The following is a 21,846-nucleotide window of genomic DNA, read 5'->3' as shown; positions in this document are numbered from 1 at the left end:
CACATTCATTCATTAACAATATGTATTAAATGCCATAAGTGTGTAAGTCAGCATGGTATGTCCCCAGGGGTATAAAGATAAACTAGACAAATTCCTTGCTTTCTGATAGTCCCTGACCTAGAAGGACAGGTAGGAAATGAACCTGAGTAAGTACAGGTAGCAGAGAAACCGCTTGGGGTGCTCAGAAAGGGCGGGCTGCCTGAGCCGAGTCATTTTCAGAGCCGGCCAGCGGACCTGGTGCCGGGCCACTCTCAGAGAGATGGATGACTCCGTCATGTCCTGTCCATCATATATTTTCTCTTCTCATTCTACTTTGATGGTTCTCATTTTTTCTCTTCTTTTTTCATGAACTATCTCCTGCTCTCTTACCTCTCCTGATTCACACCAATATTCATTCCCAACTCCTCATCTTCAGGTCTCTGCCCTCCTTTTTGGGGGGAGAGGTCTCTGATTTTCAGAATATTAACAGCTTTGTGAGAAACATTTCAAAAGTGTTTTTTAGGCACAAACTTCCAGCTATTAAAAAAAAATACATCCTGGGGATGTCATGTACAGCATGGCGACTATAGTCAATGGTACTGTGGTGCATGTTTGACAGTTGCTAAGAGAGTAGATCTTAAAAGTCCTCATCACAAGGAAAAACATTGTATAGCTATGTGGTGACAGATGTTAATGAGACTTACTGTGATGATCATTTCACAATATACACAAATGTCCAATCATCTGGTTGCACACCTGAAACGAATATCATGTTCTATTTCCATTTGAAAAATGGCCCCAAAACAAGTGTTTTAACGGCAGCCCAACCCCGGAGGGCGAGCCTTCTTTGCGCTAATTGAAGTGCAAGCAAAGAAGGGAGAGGGAAGCGGTGTCTACAGGAGGGAAGGGTGTGGATAGGAGGAAGGCGCCCACTAAACATCTCTCTCCCTTTTTCTTCAAATCCATCTGTCTCCCTCTTTCTCTGTCTTTTTCTGGTGGGGCGGTAGATCTCATTGCAAGAGGAGGGGCAGAGCTGGTGAGGTTGGGTTAAGCAATCTTGGCTGGGAGGGAACTGGGCTGAGGCAGAGAAGGGCAGAGTCTTCCAGACTGCTCCTGGGGTGGCCTGGGCAGGTGGTGACTGTCCCTCCCTTTGCTTGAGCCCTTATTTTATGCCCAGCCTCACGGTGAGGGCTCATCTGCATGTTTTCATTTGACCCTCACAAGGTGGGGGAGGCATCCACATTTCGCATAAAAGAAAAGAGGCTCAGAGGTGGAGTGGCCTGCTAGAAAGCCTGGCCAGGACCGCCAACCCAGGTCTGTCCAACCGGGAAACCATGTTTTCCCTGCTGTGCTGGCCTAGCAGGACCCTCAGGAAACTGCCACCTTCCCTGTGTCCCCACCATCGCCTCTGCTCCCAGGTGCCCCTGTTCCCATTCAGGGGACGCATTTCAAAGGCAACCATAGCGATGCGCCCTGTAAGCCGGCTTCTTTTCTCCAGGTTTTGTGTGCGTAGACTCAGTGCCATCCACTTTCCTACCTGAGAAGCTGGAGCCCAGATTGGTCAAACCTCTGCCTGTTAAAAGGGTCACAGAGCCCTAGTTGGGTTGACTCGGTGAATAGAGCGTCGGCCTGTGGACCAAAGGGTCCAGGGTTCAATTCCAGTCAAGGGCACATACCTCGGTTGCAGGCTCCTCCCTGGCCCAGGCCCTAGTCATGGCTCATGCTGGAGGCAACCTATCGATTTGTTTCTTCTCACATCGATGTTTCTCTCTGTCTTTCCCTCTCTCTTCCACTCTCCCTAAAGATCAATGGAAAAATATCCTGGGCGAGGATTAACAAAAAAATTTAAAAAGGGTCACAGAGCTGGTCAGCAGTAGCGCTAGGATCAGCAAAGCGCTAGAAAAAGGAACAGCGTGGTGTGGTTGGTGAAGATGAGTTTCCCTTTCGGGAGGCCCATCATTTGAAAAGAGAACTTGTGGCCCAGGGCAGTGGTGTGCTGGTGAAAGTTAACAACCATCTCTGGGGTCGGGCCCTGATTGGTCGCACCGATTCCCTGAGTGCACACGTTCGTTCTGTGGCTACTGCGCCCTATCAGTGCTGTCCCTGGACGCCCAGTTGGGAAGACACGTGAACCATCAGCACTGCGGGGCCCGAGGGCCCTGCCACCCACACAGGCATCTTTAGTCAGCGGCGTGTGTGAAGGATCAGGCTTCCTTGCCAATCCTGTCCACTAGCCAGTCTCCAACTAGCATGTCTCAGACTTAAATGGCTTTTCTTGAGTCGTTTGTTTTTATCAGGGACCCTTGCTTTGCCACCACTACAGGACTCTTCTTTACCCAGACTTCCCCATCCACTTCCCCACGATGCCTGTCACCCACTTTCTGTTCCTTCTCCACTCCTTTCCTAATCACTGCTTCCCCTTCCACCTCACCCCTTATGACTAACTCTCCAGTGAGAGGCCGTGGGGAGGGTGGGAGAGGGACTCTGCGGTTTAAACCTCAGCTTCCCTTGACTAGCTGTGTGACCTTGGGCAAGTCACTTAACCTGTCTGTGCTTCCGTTTTGTCACCTGTCCAGTGGGGATAATAATTATACTTGCCACTTAATGTACATTGACCTTTTCAGTGTTAGCTCCTATCACTATTATCTCCTTCTGGGTGGCCTTAGCTATATGAACATTTCCTCCCCCTCTTACTCCCCTGCTGTCCTCGTCCCTTTGCTGCCATAAGACCTCTGCCTTCTACAACTTCCCATCGTCTTATTTGGCTCCCTCTGAGTCGCCAGGAGGCCACCCTCACTCTCACTGTCTGCCTTTCCCCTCCCTCCCCAGCCACCCTTATCCATCCCGCTCCCACAGGCCTCAGTGCATTTCCCTTCATGGATGGAGCAGGCCTTTGGCCTCCATGATCAGGGGAGTGTGCAGGATCTAAGCCTCCCAAGGCTGAGGGCTACTTGGCTACGTTGCTTCTCTTGCAACCCCTCCTCTGGCGTCAGGTGACTTTACTCTGCCCTGGCCCTCCAGGTGCCCAATGTGAGCACCTTGGTTTACTTACCTTCTCGAGTGGAACTGAGATTAGGTGATTGTTTTTGTTTTTTTAATAAGAACAAAATTTATCATCACTTATAAATTATATTTGGGGACCAAAAAAAAAACATCTTAAAGGTGCCACTGTCCTTGGCTAAATTGCGTATGTAGACAATGTGGACTTGACCAGAGCATGCTGGGATTCCCTGCAGTGAGCATCCTTCTGCCCACTCTCGTAGCCTTTCTGATCACTGCATCCTAGACCTGGCCCCTGGGAGGAGGTGGCTAACCCTGTATCATCTCTCTAATCCTTGGGTGAATTTTTCTCTCACTAGGGAGACGATTGAGTGCAGTGGCTCCCTTCCCAGGACAGAATCAGATGGAGAGCTACGCCGGCTTCCTCACTGTGAATAACACTTACAACAGCAACCTTTTCTTCTGGTTCTTCCCAGCCCTGGTAAGCCTGCGCCAGCGCCCTGACGGAACTGCCACTCAAGGGCGGGCTATGCTCCCTCCAGGGTGGAAATGTTAACCTACAACTCAATGAAGAATTGTGGGTTTTAAAATTTATTTTAGATTTTTTTTCTAAAAATAAGTGACTCTGTGTGGTGTTCCTGTTTATGGGCAGGAAACAAATGTTTGCAGAGAGGTCCAGCTTTCAAAGTCCCGCAGCCTTATTAGGAATATGAATCCTGCCACCTCTTCCTGCCGCCGCCTTCTTCCTATCTCTTTGTTGTTTTGTTCTAAAAAATACCCAGGGTAGTGGGAAGCCAACGAGGATAAGGAGTGGGGGACTCCTGAAGTTCACAGGTAATGCATATAAGCATGGCTAAAGGTGGTTGATTTTGGTCTTGGATGGTTGCCCTCTCTGTGGATTTTGCTAGGCCGATTAATATTCCTACACTCACTCCTTCATGAAGTCAGTACCATGAATTGAGCAGTACCCTGTGAAGACACAGGAGAGGAAACTGAACCCATCTACTCTGGACCTTTGGGGGAGGGATGGGGGATTGAGGTGATCTAGGTTGGCTTCCTGGATGAGGGGGCCACTCACCCTCTCAAGTCCATAATACACACAGGTAGGTATATCCTTGTACTTTACTAATCGTAATAAGCTTACTTCAAGGTCACATAGTTCTTCAGCCTGAACAAATCATGTTAGGCTTCTGGGCACTGTTGGGGGTATTGGTAGAGGTGCTGAGATGCATAAACAAATGCTATCCCACCACAGGGTAATTTTCTATTTTTATTTTCCAAATTGGATTTGCTTTAGAAGCCAGAGAAAACAGTGAAAAAGCAGTCCCTATGGAGGATCTTATTTATATTTGCATATGATTTGCATATAGCAGTGCTACATATCTAATGACTGGGTAAATTGCTTAATCCAGGATGGTTTTCCAATTAAATTACTTCTGTTGGTACTGTTGGGTTGTATTTTTAAAATATGTTTTACTGATTTTTAAAAAGAGAGGAAGGGGGAGAGATAGAGAGATAGAAACATCAATGAGAGAGAAACATCATTCATCAGCTGCCTCTGGCATGCCCCCTTCTGGGTACTGAGCCCGCAACCCCGACATGTGCCCTGACCGGGAGTTGAAGGGCAATCTCTCGGTTCCTGGATCAATGCTCAACCACTGAGCCACACCGGCATTTTCTAAACTTCTCATTTCTGCTTTCCCAGTCATGGCTTCTGACGGAATTCACCACATAGTTGTGGGCTGGGGGAGGCATGTAAGAAATGGAGAGGAATTCTAGACACTTTTTGGTGGTCCTTAGGCTGTCATCTACTCTGGAAAGTCTTTTCTGGACCCTAGAGAGTTTCTTATCTCTTCCTTGGTGTTACTGTGGAGTGAGGCAGGTGAGGAAGCTAGAGCACAAGATTTAAGGAGGGATTCGCTCTCAGGCTTGTATAGATACAAGCTCGGCACCTAGTTGTCTTTCAGATTCCTGTTGGTCCCTCCCATCAGTGGAACCAAACTGGAACCCAGAGGGTGAGGGAGTCTTGTCCATAGAGGTCTGCCTTCCAGGGCACAGAGCAAAGAATAGACCTTCAAAAATCAATCAGGAAAACATGCAAATATCCAGCACATCTGTCTTAGGGAAAAGTGATAGAAATTAAGCCTAGAAATATGACCTAATCCTAACAGGTGGAAATTATCCCTGTGTTTTTGGAAGTCTCTTAAAATTTATACCTTTCGGAAGCCACAATATACAATTGTGTTTTTAATATCACATTTATTAATATCATTAAGTACAGACATTTATCATGTCTTCTATTTGTCTTCTATTGCTGCTGTACAAATGATCCCAAACGTAGTGGCTTGCACAGCACACATGCATTGATTCACAGTTCGGTAGGCCAGCAGTCTGACAGGTCTCACTGGGCTAAAATCAAGGTGTTGGCAGGGCTGCGCTGCTTCTGGAGGCTCCGGGGGAGAGTCTGTTTCCTTGCCTTTTGCAGTTTCTGGAAGCTTCCTGTATTCCTTGGCTAGCGGCCCGCTCCTCTGTTTTCAAATCCTGCTTTGGTAGGTTGAGTCCTCACATGCATTGCTCTGGCTGACACCATAGCCAGTTTGCCTGCAGTGACTCTTGTCTTTTGCTTCCTTCTTCTACATTGAAGGACCCTTGTGATTACACTGTGCCCGCCTGGATAATCCCAGAAACTCTCCCTGTTATATGCAGGTCAGTTGACTAACAACCTTGATTCTATCTGCAATGGTAATTCCCCTTTGCCATGGGGTGAACCCCGTCACAGGTTTGGGGGATTAGGATGTGGATATCTTTGGTGGCCAGTCTTCTCTGCAAAATGAATGCTTGAAAAGTTTGCCTAGATTAGTGGTTCTCAATGTGTTCTCAGTGATTCTCACATTTTATTGTATTTGAGAATTACCTCCAACTCCCCCCCGAGACTGTGACCTGAAATTGGGAGAATTAACAGGCAGGGCACGCTTGAGAAATCCTCCAGCCTATGGGCCTCCGCCCTGTGTTCAGTGTTCCTCACCCCAAAGTGGCCCACACTTCTTTTCTCCAGAAACTTCTAGAGCAGGCAAACCCAGATGAAGGTGGCGCTGTCCCCTGAGTGCCCCCGGGATGAGGGCTAGAACGGGGGACTGAGGAGGCAAGTGCAGCCTGTGGGGATCAGCTTCCCTAATCCTGCTTGGTTTTCCTCTGAGGCCTCCTGGGCCTCAGCCTCCACTGCACTCCCTGTCCCCCCCATCCCCACCCTCACCCCCACAACCACCCCGGCCCTGGCCTCAGAAACTGATTCCTTACTTTCTCTTCTGCTTTGTGGCTGCTTTTGATACCAGTAAGTTCCTCAATGACTTCTGCATAGTGAGTCTTCTCTAATAATGATCCAGATTTGTGAAAACAGGAACTAATGGTGAGGGAAGTGATCTTTCATTTTGAAAACAAAACAAAGGCCTAGTCTTCTCTTTCTTAGGTTGCCTCTGAGGGCGACTGGCTCTGTCTACAGTGTAGGTCACACAGGGGATAAAACAGCTGGTTAGGAATACGGGCTTAGGATCTGCACCCTCTCCCGGTTGCTAGACTGAGCTCTGAAACCCCCAACCCCTGCATGACACAATGGCTGAGCTGTTGGGGTTCCCCCCTTAATTAAATGAAGACCTGGCTGTGCATCTCCTGACCAGATTCTGTTTTGGGGGACCATTCATGTAGCCCTAAACACATTCAAGATGATCCCAAAAGACAAAAGCTCAAGGCCTCCATGCCGGGAAGGAAGACGCGGAAGCATAGTGTCCTATTGGACACGATACACCAAGCTTCAGGGGAGAGAGGCAGCAATGAAAAGACAGTGCCACTGACAGCTGTCACCTCAAGGCATCCAGGATAGATTGTTCCAAGACCTCCTGACCGGGGCCCACCTGCAGAGCCCCGTCTCTGAGGCCCCAGAGCAGCCATTCCTGCCCAGTCAGTTGGGTTATAAATTATGGAACCGGCCAGTTTGGGTGAAGGAGAAGCAGCGGTCACCCAGATGGGGGAAGAGTTCCTTTTATTTGGCAGAAATATTAATCCGTTGCCTGTCTCGGGGAAGCAGCTGATATTGTCATCAGGAGAGAAATGACCCCTTAGAAAAGCTGGAGGTAGAGAAAATAAGAGAGCCAGGAAGGATGCCACATTTGTAATATCCTCTGAGTAATTTTTCGGGCTGCTGTTTCTCAAATTAGTTTTGTTTTCCTGTTATTTCTGCGAGACTCCCCTGTTATTGTATACAAATCAGGGCAGAATGGATTCTAGAACTAGAAATTGGTGTGCAGTGGGGAAACAGTCAACTAGCGAAATGAATAGGCATTTTGCATGGGATAAAAAGTATAATGAAGCGAACAAAATGTACAATTATGATGGCTGTTGTTAATTGAACATTGACTCTGTGCTGAACACTGCATTTTTTTAAAATTAAATCCTTTCAAGAACCACATGAGGAAGGAATTATTATCCTCATTTTATAGATGAAGAGGTTGCAGAGATTAAATAATTAGTCTCCAATTGCCCAACAAGAAATTGGCAGAACTGGAATTTAAAACTAGATCTGGGACAGAGAGATCTTTGATCTTGATGGCCACTCGGTGATCCGGAGAAAACTGGACCCAGAAGACACTTGACTTAGTCAAGCAGGCATAAAATCTTGACTCTGCTCCTTGGACCAAATGCGACCTTGGGCACATTTTTTTTAACTTCTTTGAGCATTGGTTGTTTTGTTTGTTTTAAAATGAGGACCAAAATACCCTGTGAACAATGATTTTGAGACCAATGAGATAATGCTGGAAAGCCCTTACATTGGTGCCTGATACATAGTTAGTACAGTTGCTGTTGTTACTATTTTATTATTATCATCATTATCTTTATTAGTTTTCTCATTATTGGCACAATTTGGGAAATTAAAGGAGACAGGAAGTTGGGGGAGATTCCAAAATGGAAGTAGCTGAATGCCAGGCAAGACTGTGGATGAATTGCTACTGGGTAAGGAAATTACAAAGCGGAATTGTGGCTTTTCCACTTTTAAGAAGATAAAGAAGCATGTTGATTTTTTTTTAATTACTATCCTTCACATTGGGAATTATCTAATATTTAACTTTCTTGTAGGAATATAGGTAATTTGTTGGAAGCATTTAGCCTAGACTTGCAGATTATTTACCTCAAATGTCATGGAGCCAAAACCTGAGATGTTTAGAGTTGGGCCTGGGTCCCTCCACTAAGGGCCCCTCCAACTAAGGACCCCTCCACTAAGGGCCCCGCCTTGCTCCTCTAGCTACAGGGAATGGCTGGGATTCCTGGAGTCTGAGGATCTGGTGACTGAGAAAGGTCTGTTTCATATCAAGGAGTTAGAAAGGCTGGGACAAGTGAGGCACGGGGCACCTGGAGGCAACATTTGAGGTGCTCCCTCCCTTTCAGGATCATGCAGGAGCCCATCTTACTTCATCAGATGCCAGGAAAATCAAGTGCATGGGACCAGGTGCATTTAACACAGTCCACAATCCAGTGCAAGCCAAAGCACAAGGCATTCTCTCTGCAGGTGGGAGAGTGTGTCCCCAGGAGTACCCAGGAGCCGGCAGGACAGCCCCCCTGGTGTGAAGACATGGAATCAGACCCCACTGGGCCTTGGCCTGTGCTGGGTTCACTCCCTCCTCTGGGTGGCAGAAGCAGTCAAGGTGGTGGAGCCCAGTGGCTCCCAGACTGGTGGTGGCTGCTCAGAAATACCTGGGGAGCTTTACAAATAGGACAGACTCCCCTGCTGGGTGTCCAGCCCCTCCCAGCAGATTCCGACCCAGTAGGCCTGGAGGGGGGCCAGGGATCAACCACAGTGATTCCAGTGTAGTGAGCTTGAATTTGGGAAGAAAAAACTAGAGTCAGGACCCTGGGATTCTAGTTCTGGGACTGCAGTTACCGGCTGTACCACTTAGGACAGGGCATTCATGCTCTCTGAGCCTCTGTGTTGTCATATAGAAATAAACATGTTGAACCTGGTTGATTTCTCAGGACCCTTTCCAGTCTTACCTTCTGTGGTTGACAGTGTTAGTTGGCTTGCCTATAAGACAGACCTAAATGTGCAACCTAAGGTATAGAAACATCCAAGAAGTCCACGTCACGGTCCAGGTTGAGTGAATGAGCCCTTGAATTCGTGGCCTCTGTGCTAACTAGCCTCCAAGAGAGTCGCCAGTGATCTTCGTCTCTGAGTCCGCATGTTCCTCTCTCATCCCCTTCCACATTGAACCCAGGCCAGCCTTTGTGACTAATACTTTATAGCAGAAATGATGGTGTGTCACCTCCAAGGCTTCTAAAGGACAAAGCTGCTTTGCCTTGGTCTCTTGGATCACTCACTTCGAGGGAAGCCAGGCGCTAAAGCAGCCATATGCACAAACCCATGTGGGAGGACGTGGGGCCTCCACCAAACTTGGATGAAGTTCTTCTAGCCCAAGTCAAGCCTTCAGGCAACCGCAGCTCTGGCTGATAACTTGATTGCAACCTCATGAGAAACCCTGAGCCAGAGCTGTCCAAATTCCTGACCCACAGAAAGCAGGAGAGATAAGTGATTGTTGTCTTAAGCCACCAAATTCTGGAGACATGTTATACAGACATGTTAATACAGCCTCTAGTCATGAACTTTTGGGCTGTGACTGTGACATCTTGGAACAACTAGAACTTCCAGAGTGGTGACTGCCAGTATTTTATTACTGTTTTTGGTTTTTGTTTTGTTTTTTGCTTCTCAGATTCAATTCCCCTCTCTTACTTGCTTTGTGATATTAGAACTTGAAACATTTTCTTACGCAGTGAACATGATATGAAGCTTTGTCAGCAGAGGGTGCTGGAGGGACATTGCAAGAGGAAGTTGGCATCTCTTCCTGTTCCCTTGTCCTGTGTTTTGCCTTCCCTTCACCCTGCTGCCTAGTTTGTCAGCAGTATGTGTGTGGGGACATTCAGTGGCACTCTGCCTGAGCTGGGTACCCAGACCATGAAGACCCTCAGCAGGCACACAGTCCTGGCTCTGTCTCAGGGATGACCACCTGGCGATGGCCCCCTCAACATGGACACCATTCATCCCAGGCCTTGCCAGTGAGCTGGCTTCCTACAGCCCAGCTCTCTCTGCAGCCCTCTTACCAGCCTTGACCACCTATACCCTTGCCCTCCCCCATTCTTTCTGGCTTCCCACAGCCCTCCCATCATGAATACCGTGCACTCCTGGTGGTGTGTCACCCTTCAAGCCACTGGGCTCCCAATATTCTGACTTCCTTTGCACCCCACCCCCGCCAGCCACAGCCCACCGCCTCTGGAGGCTTTTCCTATGTGTCCAGGATTGTTGGCAGCTTTGGGCCAGGACCTCTAGTGAACTTCTCAGCCACCCACTGGGCTGTAGCCACTCCTTCTCCAAGGAGGTCCAGACTGTAGCCTTGGGAAGGGCCCCATTCATACTTTATGGGTTTGTCCATCCATGAGTACTCTTCCTGAACCCAGGGTGTTCTTTAGAATTCACTTTACATGTCTATGGTTATCCTCCTGTTATAATGAATACATTTTATATTAAATATTTCCTATTCCCCAGCATTTTCCCAACACTGAGAATGTAGCTCCTCATGCTTGCTCATGGCTGATGCAGGCCAGAGCAAACACTGGAAATTGTAACAGACTTGGAACATTGAAGGTCAACGTTTCCAAGTAAAATAAATAATAATTTTTAAAAAGGAAAATATTTTTAAAAAATATATTTCAGAGAAGAAGGGAGAGATGGAGAGAGAGATAGAAACATCAATGATGAGAGAGGGTCATTGATTGGCTGCCTCCTGCACACCCACACTGGGAATCAAGCCCTCAACATGGGCATGTGCCCTGACAGGGAATTGAACCATGATCTCCTGGTTCATAGGTCAGTGCTCAACCACTGAGCCATGCTGGCCAGGCCAAGAAAAGGAACATTTTAAAATTAAAGTTACTGTGGTTTCTATTGTTTGGTTGAATCCTAATTCAGGTAGCCACCCCATTCTAAATCCTTCTTCCCTGCCTGGAGACACCAAGAGCAAAAAGTGTTGTCTGGCCTAAGGAACCAGGAACTGAAATCAGAAGCCAGGGCAGCCAGTCTTTCTGTCTCAGCCTTATTCTGTCCAAGATGATAGGGTCACCTTTCTGTGCTTCATTCTTCTCTCTTGGCAGATCAACATGCGTTGCTTTGCCAGGTATTTGGCAGAAGATGGCTACTCTACAGTTTCTAAGTTTACCTGTCTCAATCAATAGAAATTAACTAGTACTTCTCCTAGGAACATGATGTGATTGGTCCAGTTTGGGTCAGGTGTTCTTTCTTGGGCCAGTCAGCTAAGGCTGAGGGAGCTGGGTCTTGTGACATAACATAACCAATGGGCCCTTTCTACTGGTAAACGCAGAGTCACTTTTTAGAGAAAGGGGTGTGGGCTGAACAGATCTCTCAAAATATGTCTTAACCATAGATGGCTATGAGTCCAGTAGCCATACAGCAAAGATTTGGAAGTCACAGACATTAGTTTTCTCTGAACTTTCACTATCTTCTTTTTGTTATGTATGTAGGGCATCAGGGATCTGGTAGAAGGTAGGTGAGACAAAACAGGAAGAAAGTAGCTAAAATGATGTTGTAGTTCTTTCCATTCATAAATATATTTGAACTGTGCAGAAACCTTTGTGTGCATGATTCCCTTTGAGAAATGAAAACCTAACATAGAGAAGAAAGCAAAAAACTCTTTCAGCCATTTCTTTCTTTGCATCTTTGCATCAAGTAGGGAAAGTCAGGCCTTTTCTCCTCTCCCCCTTCCCCTCCCCCATTCCTTCTAAAGTCCAACTTTCTGGCAAGAAGCACAAACAGAAGACATAACTATCTCACAAAGGAATGAGAGGTGAGTAGAAAGGTTAGGAAGGAGAAAGATGGGAAGGATTCTAGTGTGGTGTGAGCTGGCTCAAATAAATGAGACAATTCGAAACTTGACAAGAGCCAGTGGTTGCTTGAGTGCTGTAAGGAGGCTCAAAACAAAAAAATTTGAAAAGTTCATTTTCCGTCTGATGGTACAGTGGCAACAATCATAATAAAGGAAGATTTCGTGAGTGGTTAACACCAACCACTATAAGTAAAATTCCTCTGAGAAAGCACAGAATAGCTTAAGCAAGTGGCTAGTATATGCTGGCAGTGTGTGTATGTAGAATTAAAATGCTATTAAGGTACCTAGTTAATGATTCTAGTCACAAAACCAATTGCTTTAAATAAAAAGCTCTGCCCTGGTGAACACCATTAGTGTAGCAGCTGAAGTATCATCTGAACTGGAATCTCTGTGGCAAAATGGGAGTCCATTCAAACATACTTGGGGGAATTTCAAGACATTTGCTTGGGGTACTAATGACTTCAATTACGATAGAGCATGTTACTTAAACCAAACAAATGATCCGCCTCCGCATATAGAAGTGTGAAGGGAGCCTTAATTAATTTACTAATTGTACTTCTCATCTTAAGTGGTACCATTGATTTTGGTCTGTTGGTGGTTTAGTTGCTGTTTTCTCTTATAAAGTGTGGTGTTCCTTGTTGGGAGTGGGAAGTAGGGGTTGGCTGGAGTATGTACCCAGCCTCAGGGCATTGGCAGAAAATGTTGCCCTAATATTTGTCAAGATAACTACAAATCCCTAGAGCCACTCCAATGAGTCCTCTGTAAATAGAATCATGGTACCCAAGAGTGCTGAAATTGACAAGTCTTTAGTCGACCCCCTCCCCCTCCCCAGTGTATGAACTTACTGCCTCAGTGATATGTGTAAGGCCTGAATAGAAGGTTATCTCTACCATGTTACATAGAAGAGGGCTTGGGAGGATGGATCAGGAGATGGGTATGGCTTGATGGGGGGCAGGGTGAAAGGGAAGACTCAGGGTATCAGGGGATGCTATCCATAGGCGGCAAGTCCAATGGGGCAGGAGGATTAGTACTAGTTTAGCTCCACTATGCTCACTTAGAGGCAAGGAGAAAGGAAAAAACACCCAGTTTCTAAGAATCTCTTTATACACAGAATGTTAAACCAAATAAATGAGTTTTACTTTCTTCGAATGGCAACCTATAAAGACATAGGGTCGATTTTCTACCAGCATTGTGAACAAATAATGGAATGCGCTGATGTGAGAAATTGTAAAATTTCCTTCTTTGGGGATTTTAAAAACAAAGGAAAACACACAAAACAAACGAACAAAAAAATAAAAACGGAATAGATAACCTGCCTCCTTCTGGGTTGTTCATTCTGGAGCAAACCCTGAGGGAGTGTATAAGTTCATGAATTGGCCACCAGGGGTCATCAGAGAATTGAAAAGGGCTTCTGAGGCAAAGCCATAGTTTATTGTTCATCAACAAAAAAATGCTGGTTTATGGGACCTGCATGCCCATACTCTTCTGTTGCAAGACAGACTTCTCACTTAAATATTTAGAATTCTTTTTATATTTGGAACTTATTTGTCCCTTCTTTTGATCATCAGTACTTGCTACACTACTCTAACCTATATGTCCTTAAGAGAGATTTGATTTGATTTTTAATTAATATATAAATGCTTATCAGTAGGGGATTGCTCATCTTTCAGTCTAAGTGTTAAGCTATCACTAGAGGCAATCTTAAAGTATTCACTATCCTGACCCTCCATTACTCTCTAATAGCACCCATTTATTCACTTCTTTATATCCCACCTCACCAGAAAAATTAATCCGATCTAACCTTTAGATAAGCATGCCAGGCACTGCTGTAAGTGCTGTGATATGTTCACTATTTGAATCTTCACCACAACCATATAAGATAGACATTCTTTGTCTTCTTATTTTTAAGCAGAGGACACTGAGAAACAGAGAAGTTAAGTAACTTGCCCAAGGACACACAGCTGTAAAATAGTGTGTTTGGAATTCAAACCTTGGCAGTCTGGTGCCAAAATCCATGTTCTTAATCATTTAGTGTCTGACCTGTCCATGAGTGGGAACTGGTCTCCGTCCCCAACTCTAGGGTAATGCCTATGAGTAGTCTGTGTTATAGGTTTAATGAATGAATACATTGTTGTAAATTCAGTGTCACTCCTCCACCAAATGATGATATGCACTGACATGAAGAAATTTTCACAGAAGGTTGATAAGTAAATGAAGCAAATACAGAGTATTATTTATAGCATGATCCTATTTTTGAATAAAATATTATATAGCATACATAATATCTATAAGATACGTATATATTTATGTGTGTGTGGGTGCATAGAGAAAAATTTGGAAGACTAAACATGTCATGATCATCTCTAGAGAACTTTTGTATACCCCATTTGAATAAAAATTATTATGAATAAGTACTTTCTTTGTAATATAAAATGTTTTAAGTAAAAGTTTTAAAACTTTTGGCAAAAAAATCAATGCCCTTTTTCTCTTGCTTCACACACTCTTGATTTATGGCTTCAAACAGTAAATATTTGTAGTTTTAAATTTTGTAAAAAACTGTAAATGAATTAAAGCAGTTTTTTACTTCATTTGATCCCAAGCTCTTCAATGTCATTTTGTTCGGTATGTTTTCATTCACTTTTGTTCTTGCCTAATGGATAGGTGGAGAGTGGGGGAAGGGCTGCATTCTCCCGATTGAGCGGATTGAGCGCTAAGTATATCACCTTAGAATTGTCACCTAATAATTTTATGCCATTCTTATGGAATAATCATTTTATATGTTATTATATTACAATGTCACATTGTATTACAAAAGTCTGCATACTGTGACAACCCTAACTTGGGTTTTTAGCATTGACCTTGTAAATCTTTATCTTCCAGCATCTGACTTTTGCACGTCATTCCGGATAAGGTCAATATTAGTTCACAGGTTGGTTGGCCTGTCAGGGAAGAAAGATGTATGCATGGAGTTTCCTTTAAAAAATGGGCTTGTTCAAGGGCGGTTGAGCTCCTTCACCTCCTTTAGGAAAGTAAACTTGAGGAGCAAGGGCAGCTGAGGTGAGAGGTGTACATGCAGGTCTCTGAGTGTGTAAGCATCCCAAGAATGCCGTGTCCTGGCCTTCAAAGTTGCATAATCAAGATGTTTGGCACTGAGGTGCTCGGCTTGACTTTGTAGTGTGGCCTCTCAGGAGCAGGCTGTTTTTCTGAGAGCTGGGAGCTCCCTCATTGTGCCAGGTCACAGGAAGGGACATGAAAAGCCAGGGAGGACAGGGTGGAGACCAGATGGCCCGGGGCATCCAAGAGGGCAAACCCCCCATGGTCCTGCCAGATTCTCAGCCCTGCCTGCACACTGAACCACCTGGGAACTTTAGAAAAGACTGGTGTCTGCTCACCCCATACCAATAGATTTGGAAGCTCTGGGATTTGGGCCTAGGCAATAGTTCTTTTTTGTTTGTTTGTTTGTGTTTTAAAGCTCTCTAGGTTATTTTAATGGGAGGCCGAGGTTGAGAACCACAAGTTCGTGTGTAGCACATTGTGGCTTCTAGAAGCTCAGGTGCCCGTTAGGGAGGAAGTATGTGTGTGTGTGTGTGTGTGTGTGTGTTGAGGTGGGGGTGCTGGATGTCCACTGGATGGGTGGACTCACTGTATTTTACCTCCTGGAGGCTAGAATAATCCCACTCAGATCCCATTGTTTCTCCCCGTCTAGTATTTCTACTGCATGAATACAAGTCGAAGGTGGTCCTGGTGAGTGGTATTGAATAGCAACTTAGAGGATCTGAGCGGAGATAAAAATCACTTCTTCAAACAAAAGACGCACAGTTGGAGCTGGTTGTATTTGTTCAGCCCCAGAGAGTTTAGAGTATTGTGCCATGACTTATTTTTTTCATCGGGGCCTCAGGCAAGCCTGTGAGGTGGGCTTTATTGCCATTTGATGGATGGGGAAACTGAGGGCCAGGACCCCCCAGGACCCCACAGCTATTATGTGGTCAAGGGGACCAGAACCTGTCTGGCTCTCAATTCCAGGGCTCACTCTGCTTCCTTGCAGCAGCTTTGAAAGGCTGTCTTTGATCTTAATTTTTTTTCTTCAACCTATACATGATAAGTCCCTCGTTCTCTTGAATTTTTTATGCACATTCGCGACACTTGAGGCAAGAGGACTAAGTAGTAAAAAATTGACTAGAGACGATGTCAGCCAAAGGAGCAAGGAAAAGCACCAAACCACCCACTTCTACTCTCTCCTGTAGAGATGGTTTACCTTGAAAGCATCTATAACTTCCTGGTATTTATCTATTATAACAATAGCTATCATTTGCAGAACCCGTGCTATATGCCCCCCACTGGGCTTCCTGAAAATCTATTTATTTAGTCCTCCCAACAACTAAGTGGCTATGATTGATCTCCATTTTACAGGTGGGGAAACTGAGGTCCAGAGAGCTTAGGTAACCTGCCTAAAGTTGCGCAGCTTGTGGATAGCAAAGTCCAGATTTGAATCCAGTTTAGGTCCAGAGCTCACAGACTTATCCATTATACTGTGCTGACTCTTAGAACTATAGCCTGCCGATCTGACTCTGGGCTCCTACCATTTTTACCTATTTCCCTAGTGATAACCACCGTTTATACTGACTGTGCCTTTATCATGCATTAGGTGTCGTTCCAAGGGCTTTATAAATAGTACCCAATTTAATTCCTTGATGCTAGAGAGGAGACCCCAGAGGTAACCCCTGGTAGGGCGGCTGCTCTTCCTATCCCCTCTTTCAGCAAGGCCTCCTTAGTCCCTTTCCAAAGCTCTGCACCCAACTTCTCGTGACTGAAGAAGAGCAATCCCTCTAGCCCCTCTGTCCGCAAGGCTAGAACTCGGTATGACCAGCTCTTCCTCCAGGTTCTCCACCAGGCATCCCAGAGCACCTCCTCTTGAGTTAGTCTTGCCTTCTGCCCACAGCCTTCTCACATCATCCATGTTTGGAGCCAATCCTCTCAGACCTTCTCGTCAAGTGCCAATTTGTCTCTAGGGCTGGGCTAAGTAAGAGGAGGCAGCATTTCATTCTGGGCGGAAGCAACAGGATCTTTGTTTGCCCAGCCTGGCCGACCAGACATCAAATGAGCCATGTCGTCACAGAAGGGCTCACTGTCACCTCCCGGTCTGAGTCTGGTGGAGGCCCCGGAGCTGCTTCTAGATGGCTCTGGAGGAGTCACTGGCGCAGGCAGCGTCTGTACCCACTGCTCCTACACTCAGTCCTTGCTCTTGAGCATTTCCCTGGCATTTCCTTTTATCTTTAGCATTGTTCCTAGGCTCTTGGGTGGCTGGACCCTCCTGTGCCTTCAGGTCTTACTTAGCTCAACGTTCAGGTTCTCATTGAGTCCTTCCCTGATCACCATGTCTAAAGGCAGCCCCTCTTTCTCAGCCGTCACTCTCTTAACATCACCCTTACTGGTACTTCCTTTTCATTCTCCTTAATTATCACATTTCTGTATTGACTTACACGTTGTCTATATTCCCCATGAAAATGTAAGCTCAAAGAGGACAAGGAGTTTTCTTCTTTCCTCGCCCTCTGCTGTGTACCTTCTTGCATACTTCCCGACCCACAGGAGGTGTGGCTGAATGAAAGAACTAACAACTCCTCTGTCATTGAGAGTGATGACATTGACACTACTGCAGCATCCCAACCCCGCCAGGGACCTTTTCTTATTTATGTCTCCAGCATCTCCTACATACATCCGTCTGATGTTCAGGGTTTTGTTACTGTTTGCATGGGCTGAATGCTTCTCAGTTTCCTTGTGTTGGATGAAGTTGCTGTTGTCCCTGGGGACACCTGCTGAGTGAATAAGATCAGAAAGGCCATTTGGGGACACCTTCTGAGTGAATAAAATCAGAAAGGCCAGTGAAGGGGGCAAACTGTTACTGAGAACGATGGATTCTTTGTGCCTCTTTGGGAATATGTTGGTCAAATGGAAGAGTCCCTCGAAAGTTTAAACAGCTGAAACGCTGTAACCGTGGCCCAGGCAGTGTGCTGGGTTCCTAGGGACATACAAAGCCACAGCTTCTGCATTCAATGGATTTTCTGACTATTTCTGACTATTGGCGAGAATTCAGACAATGGCGTAAGATAGACCCCAGGATATGAGGCAAATACTATTTCAAAACTACAAAAGAGGGGGAGCACTTCGCTTATAGTGGAGAGGGTCACTGGGGTCTGGGAGGTCTTCATGAGGTGTAATCCAGACTGGGAAAGACTGAAGATTTGCCTACATTCGCTTGTGTGTATTGCACAGCCTCAGTGCTCTGTGTGGTCACTGCCTCTCTGTCCCTCCAGGTAGATTCGGAGACTGCACCAGTGGTTCTCTGGCTGCAGGGTGGGCCGGGAGGCTCGTCCATGTTTGGACTCTTTGTGGAACATGGACCTTACATTGTCACCAAAAACCTGACCCGTAAGTATTGCTTGGACCCTACTTTCCTGTGGAGAACTCTTCATCTGAACCTTACATCTGCTCTAGAAGTAATTTAGAGTGTGCACTGAACCCCTAGGAGGAGCTTAACAGTTCCAGATTATAAAAACAGTGTCTGCCTGAGAAGGAGGGGCCAGCAGGGTGAGCCTGCCGGCTGGGCTGCTTTCTCTCTTGAAATTTGGGTGAAAGGTTCTAAGCTATTTTCCTGCAGTCTGCTGCTAACTCAAGCAGTCTGGGCCTATGAAAACAGGTGGTATTTATTACCACTTGGGCAAGCTCTTTTGCATGGTCCTAATGGGCGGAATTATATCCCTAATTATTCCTAGGAACTGCACACTGTCCGGTTCAGTCACATAAGTGATCAGATATCTTGGAAGCAGGATACTGTGGGTGGAGACTGGAGTGAAGGAAGGAGTGGAGGAGGAGCCGCTTTGGCTGTAACCCAAGTGAACCTCCATCTATTTTGGGGGTTGGGATGGGGGAGGGGGAGTGTTTACTTTCCCTGGGTTAGAATCTGGAGGGTGACCCAGCTTGTGACTCAGCAGAAAAGTGTGTGCCAACTCTGTTGAGGTTGCTCTCTTAGGCGTTAGGTGGGAGGAAGGGGATCAGGAGGACGGAACATGAGGACGATCCCTTGGGTGGGAGAGATGGGTGTACTGCAGGGGTCCTCAAACTACGGCCTGCGGGCCACATGCAAATACAAATATTGTATTTGTTCCCGTTTTGTTTTTTTACTTCAAAATAAGATATGTGCAGTGTGCATAAGAATTTGTTCATAGTTTTTTTTAAACTATAGTCCGGCCCTCCAACGGTCTGAGGGACAGTGAACTGGCCCCCTGTTTAAAAAGTTTGAGGACCCCTGGTGTACTGCATAGTTGGTTGATGGGTGTTCTACATGAACCAAGTAGCACAGGGGTTTGTTTTATTTAAAAATATATATATTTCAGAGAGGAAGGGAGAGGGAGAGAGAGAAACATCGATGATGAGAGAGAATCATTGATCGGCTGCCTCCCCCATGACCCCTACTGGGGATTGAGCCCACAACCCAATCATGTACCCTGACTGGGAATCAAACAGTGACCTCCTGGTTCATAGATTGATACTCAACTACTGAGTCACACCAGCTGGGCAGTTGCACAGGGTTTTGTTCCCAAATTGCATCTTAGATGTAGAGACCCTCTGGGTCGGGGGTAAGTAAAGGAGAGGAGAGGAGAAGGGGCTGGTGTCTGTTCCCACTGTGAGAAGACACAGCAGTTAGAGGGACACCATGTTGACGTGGTGGGGAGAGGTGGGGAGAGGTGGGCTCTGGACCAGATCTGGGCCTTCAGTAGGGTGTTCGGTTCATGACCCTTTCACTAACCTGGTCTCTGTTTCCCCAGTGCGCGCCCGAGACTTCCCTTGGACCAGCACCCTGTCCATGCTGTACATCGATAATCCGGTGAGTACAGGCGGCCAGTGACAGGGCAACGTGGGCCACTCGTCTTTCTCCTTTTGATTCCGTACATTTAAGAAATAGGGGGAAAAGGAAATAGAGATTTAGTTTTGTTCATTTGAAAGTAAAATTTAATCTATTAAAACTTTTTTTTTTAGATTTTGTTTTTCTCATGGATGATTACATCCGAGTTTGGGGATTTTGGTTGGTGCTTTCTCTCCATCCCTCATTTTCAATCTTATGAAATGCCCTGTTCATTGAATGACATCATCCAGGATGAGGGATTCGTTTCTTTCCACTGATAATACGACTTCCTGATGTCATGGTTATTATATGGTGGCAGGACTCCTAATCTTTCCAATGGAATTCTAGACATAAAAAGTCAAAACTGGCCTCCTTCACCGTCACAGCAGCAGAATGCCTCTTCTCAGCACAGGAAGCCACTTCTTCTTGGGAAGTTCTTCTGAACCTGAGTCCAATAAGCTGCAGAGCAGGAGCATGACTTTAGGACCAGCTTCTGCAGATGTGTGCCCCTCATTTCTCCAACCCCTCTCCCTTCCCAGACAGTTCAAAGAGAAAACAGGTCAATAGGGAGGAGTGTCCTTGTCTCCGCTCTTCCCCATCAACCATTCTCTTTCCTGGTCAGTAACTGCATATTTAAATAAATGTTGAATTAAATGTCTCATTCCCTTGAGTATTTCAGGGGAGAAAATATTTATATCTGGTGGGTGGTGCCTTCCTTAGACAAATTATTTATGCAGAATAAGTAGTAGCTTCTTTTAGTTACAACTCAGTTGTCTATGAACTTCTAGGTAAAAGGAAACATGAGTGTAAAACGAAATGTTAATTGTTTTAAAACCGCTTGCCTACTGAAGGTGAAAGGGATTAGGGGCCATATTTTTCACATGATCTGGTACCTCCAGCCTGGAGAGTTCCTTCCTGGCAGGACAGCAATGCACCCTCCCGGTTTCAGAGAGGAGACAGCTTTGGGTCTTTGACGCTGTAGCAGGGGCCAAGAAAAGGTGAATTCCTCGCCCTTAAATCAACATCTGGCAGGGTCCCCACTGCGGAATCAGGACAGCTGGACCACTGACCTAGGGCAGAGTTTTATGCTGATGCTTTGTATTCGGGCTTGGAGGGGGGAAGGGAAGTAGGTGGAATGTCGCATCCTCCTGTGAGGATGACTAAGTGCACATGGCCGATGGCACAAAGCCGAGGTCAGAGGCTTGGCTCTTGGAACAGGTCTATTTCCTTCCCATGTGGTGTTTCCCTCTGCGGGGCGCAAAGCACATATTTCTCTATGACTCTACCTGCTCATTATCTCCCCTTCAGGTGGGCACAGGTTTCAGCTTTACTGATGACCCCCAGGGATATGCAGTCACCGAGGATGATGTGGCTCGAGACTTATTCAGGTAAGAGGCCCTGGCTCTCTCTTCAGACTCAACACTTTTCTCTTTCAGTAGGAAAGTGCTTGTAGTAGTAGAAGTATTACCGATTGGTCCTCCTAGTATAATTCCCAAAGGCATTTTAAGACACACACTGTCTACTTTCCACTTTGTTACGTTATCACTGATAATTGTAAAAGTGGCCAGCAGAGAAAGTAACAAGGAGGGGGGGAAAGCTTAAGACATAATTATGATTTGGTAAAATATATCCTTTAAGAAACAATGGAAACAGGGCAGGTTATTCAACCAAACATGATCTTCAGACCTTTGGCCAGGTGCCTCAGAGGGTTCTGTTGACCGTGTAAGATGAACTTGGCACTTCTAGGAAGCAGCATCTCAGATGTCTGTTTTTCTCCCAGGGTTCCCCCGCCCCTTTTTAAAAAAAATATTTTATTGATTTTTTTACAGAGAGGAAGGGAGAGGGATAGAGAGTTAGAAACATCATTGAGAGAGAAACATCGATCAGCTGCCTCCTGCACACCTCCTACTGGGGATGTGCCCGCAACCAAGATACATGCCCTTGACTGAAATCGAACCTGGGACCTTTCAGCCTGCAGGCCAACACTCTATCCACTGAGTCAAACCAGTTAGGGCCCAGGGTTCCCCCTTT

At 46.0% G+C, this 21,846-nt stretch overlaps 1 protein-coding gene across 1 annotated transcript in view; it reads left to right on the top strand.

Annotated features, from left to right (window-relative positions):
• CPVL (carboxypeptidase vitellogenic like) overlaps positions 1–21,846 on the top strand; it is a 101,432-nt gene that overhangs the window by 19,573 nt on the left and 60,013 nt on the right. The window contains exons 3-6 of the mRNA XM_070424495.1: positions 3,339–3,460; positions 18,227–18,341; positions 19,739–19,797; positions 21,124–21,203. Of these exons, the coding sequence (XP_070280596.1) occupies positions 3,339–3,460; positions 18,227–18,341; positions 19,739–19,797; positions 21,124–21,203 (376 nt within the window). The remainder of the gene's footprint in view (positions 1–3,338; positions 3,461–18,226; positions 18,342–19,738; positions 19,798–21,123; positions 21,204–21,846) is intronic.

Source organism: Myotis yumanensis, unplaced genomic scaffold, assembly GCF_028538775.1.
Source record: "Myotis yumanensis isolate MYYU_CA2020_CCGP unplaced genomic scaffold, mMyoYum1.0.hap1 SCAF_9, whole genome shotgun sequence".
Lineage (NCBI taxonomy): Eukaryota > Metazoa > Chordata > Mammalia > Chiroptera > Vespertilionidae > Myotis > Myotis yumanensis.
This window is presented reverse-complemented; position numbering and strand designations above follow the sequence as displayed.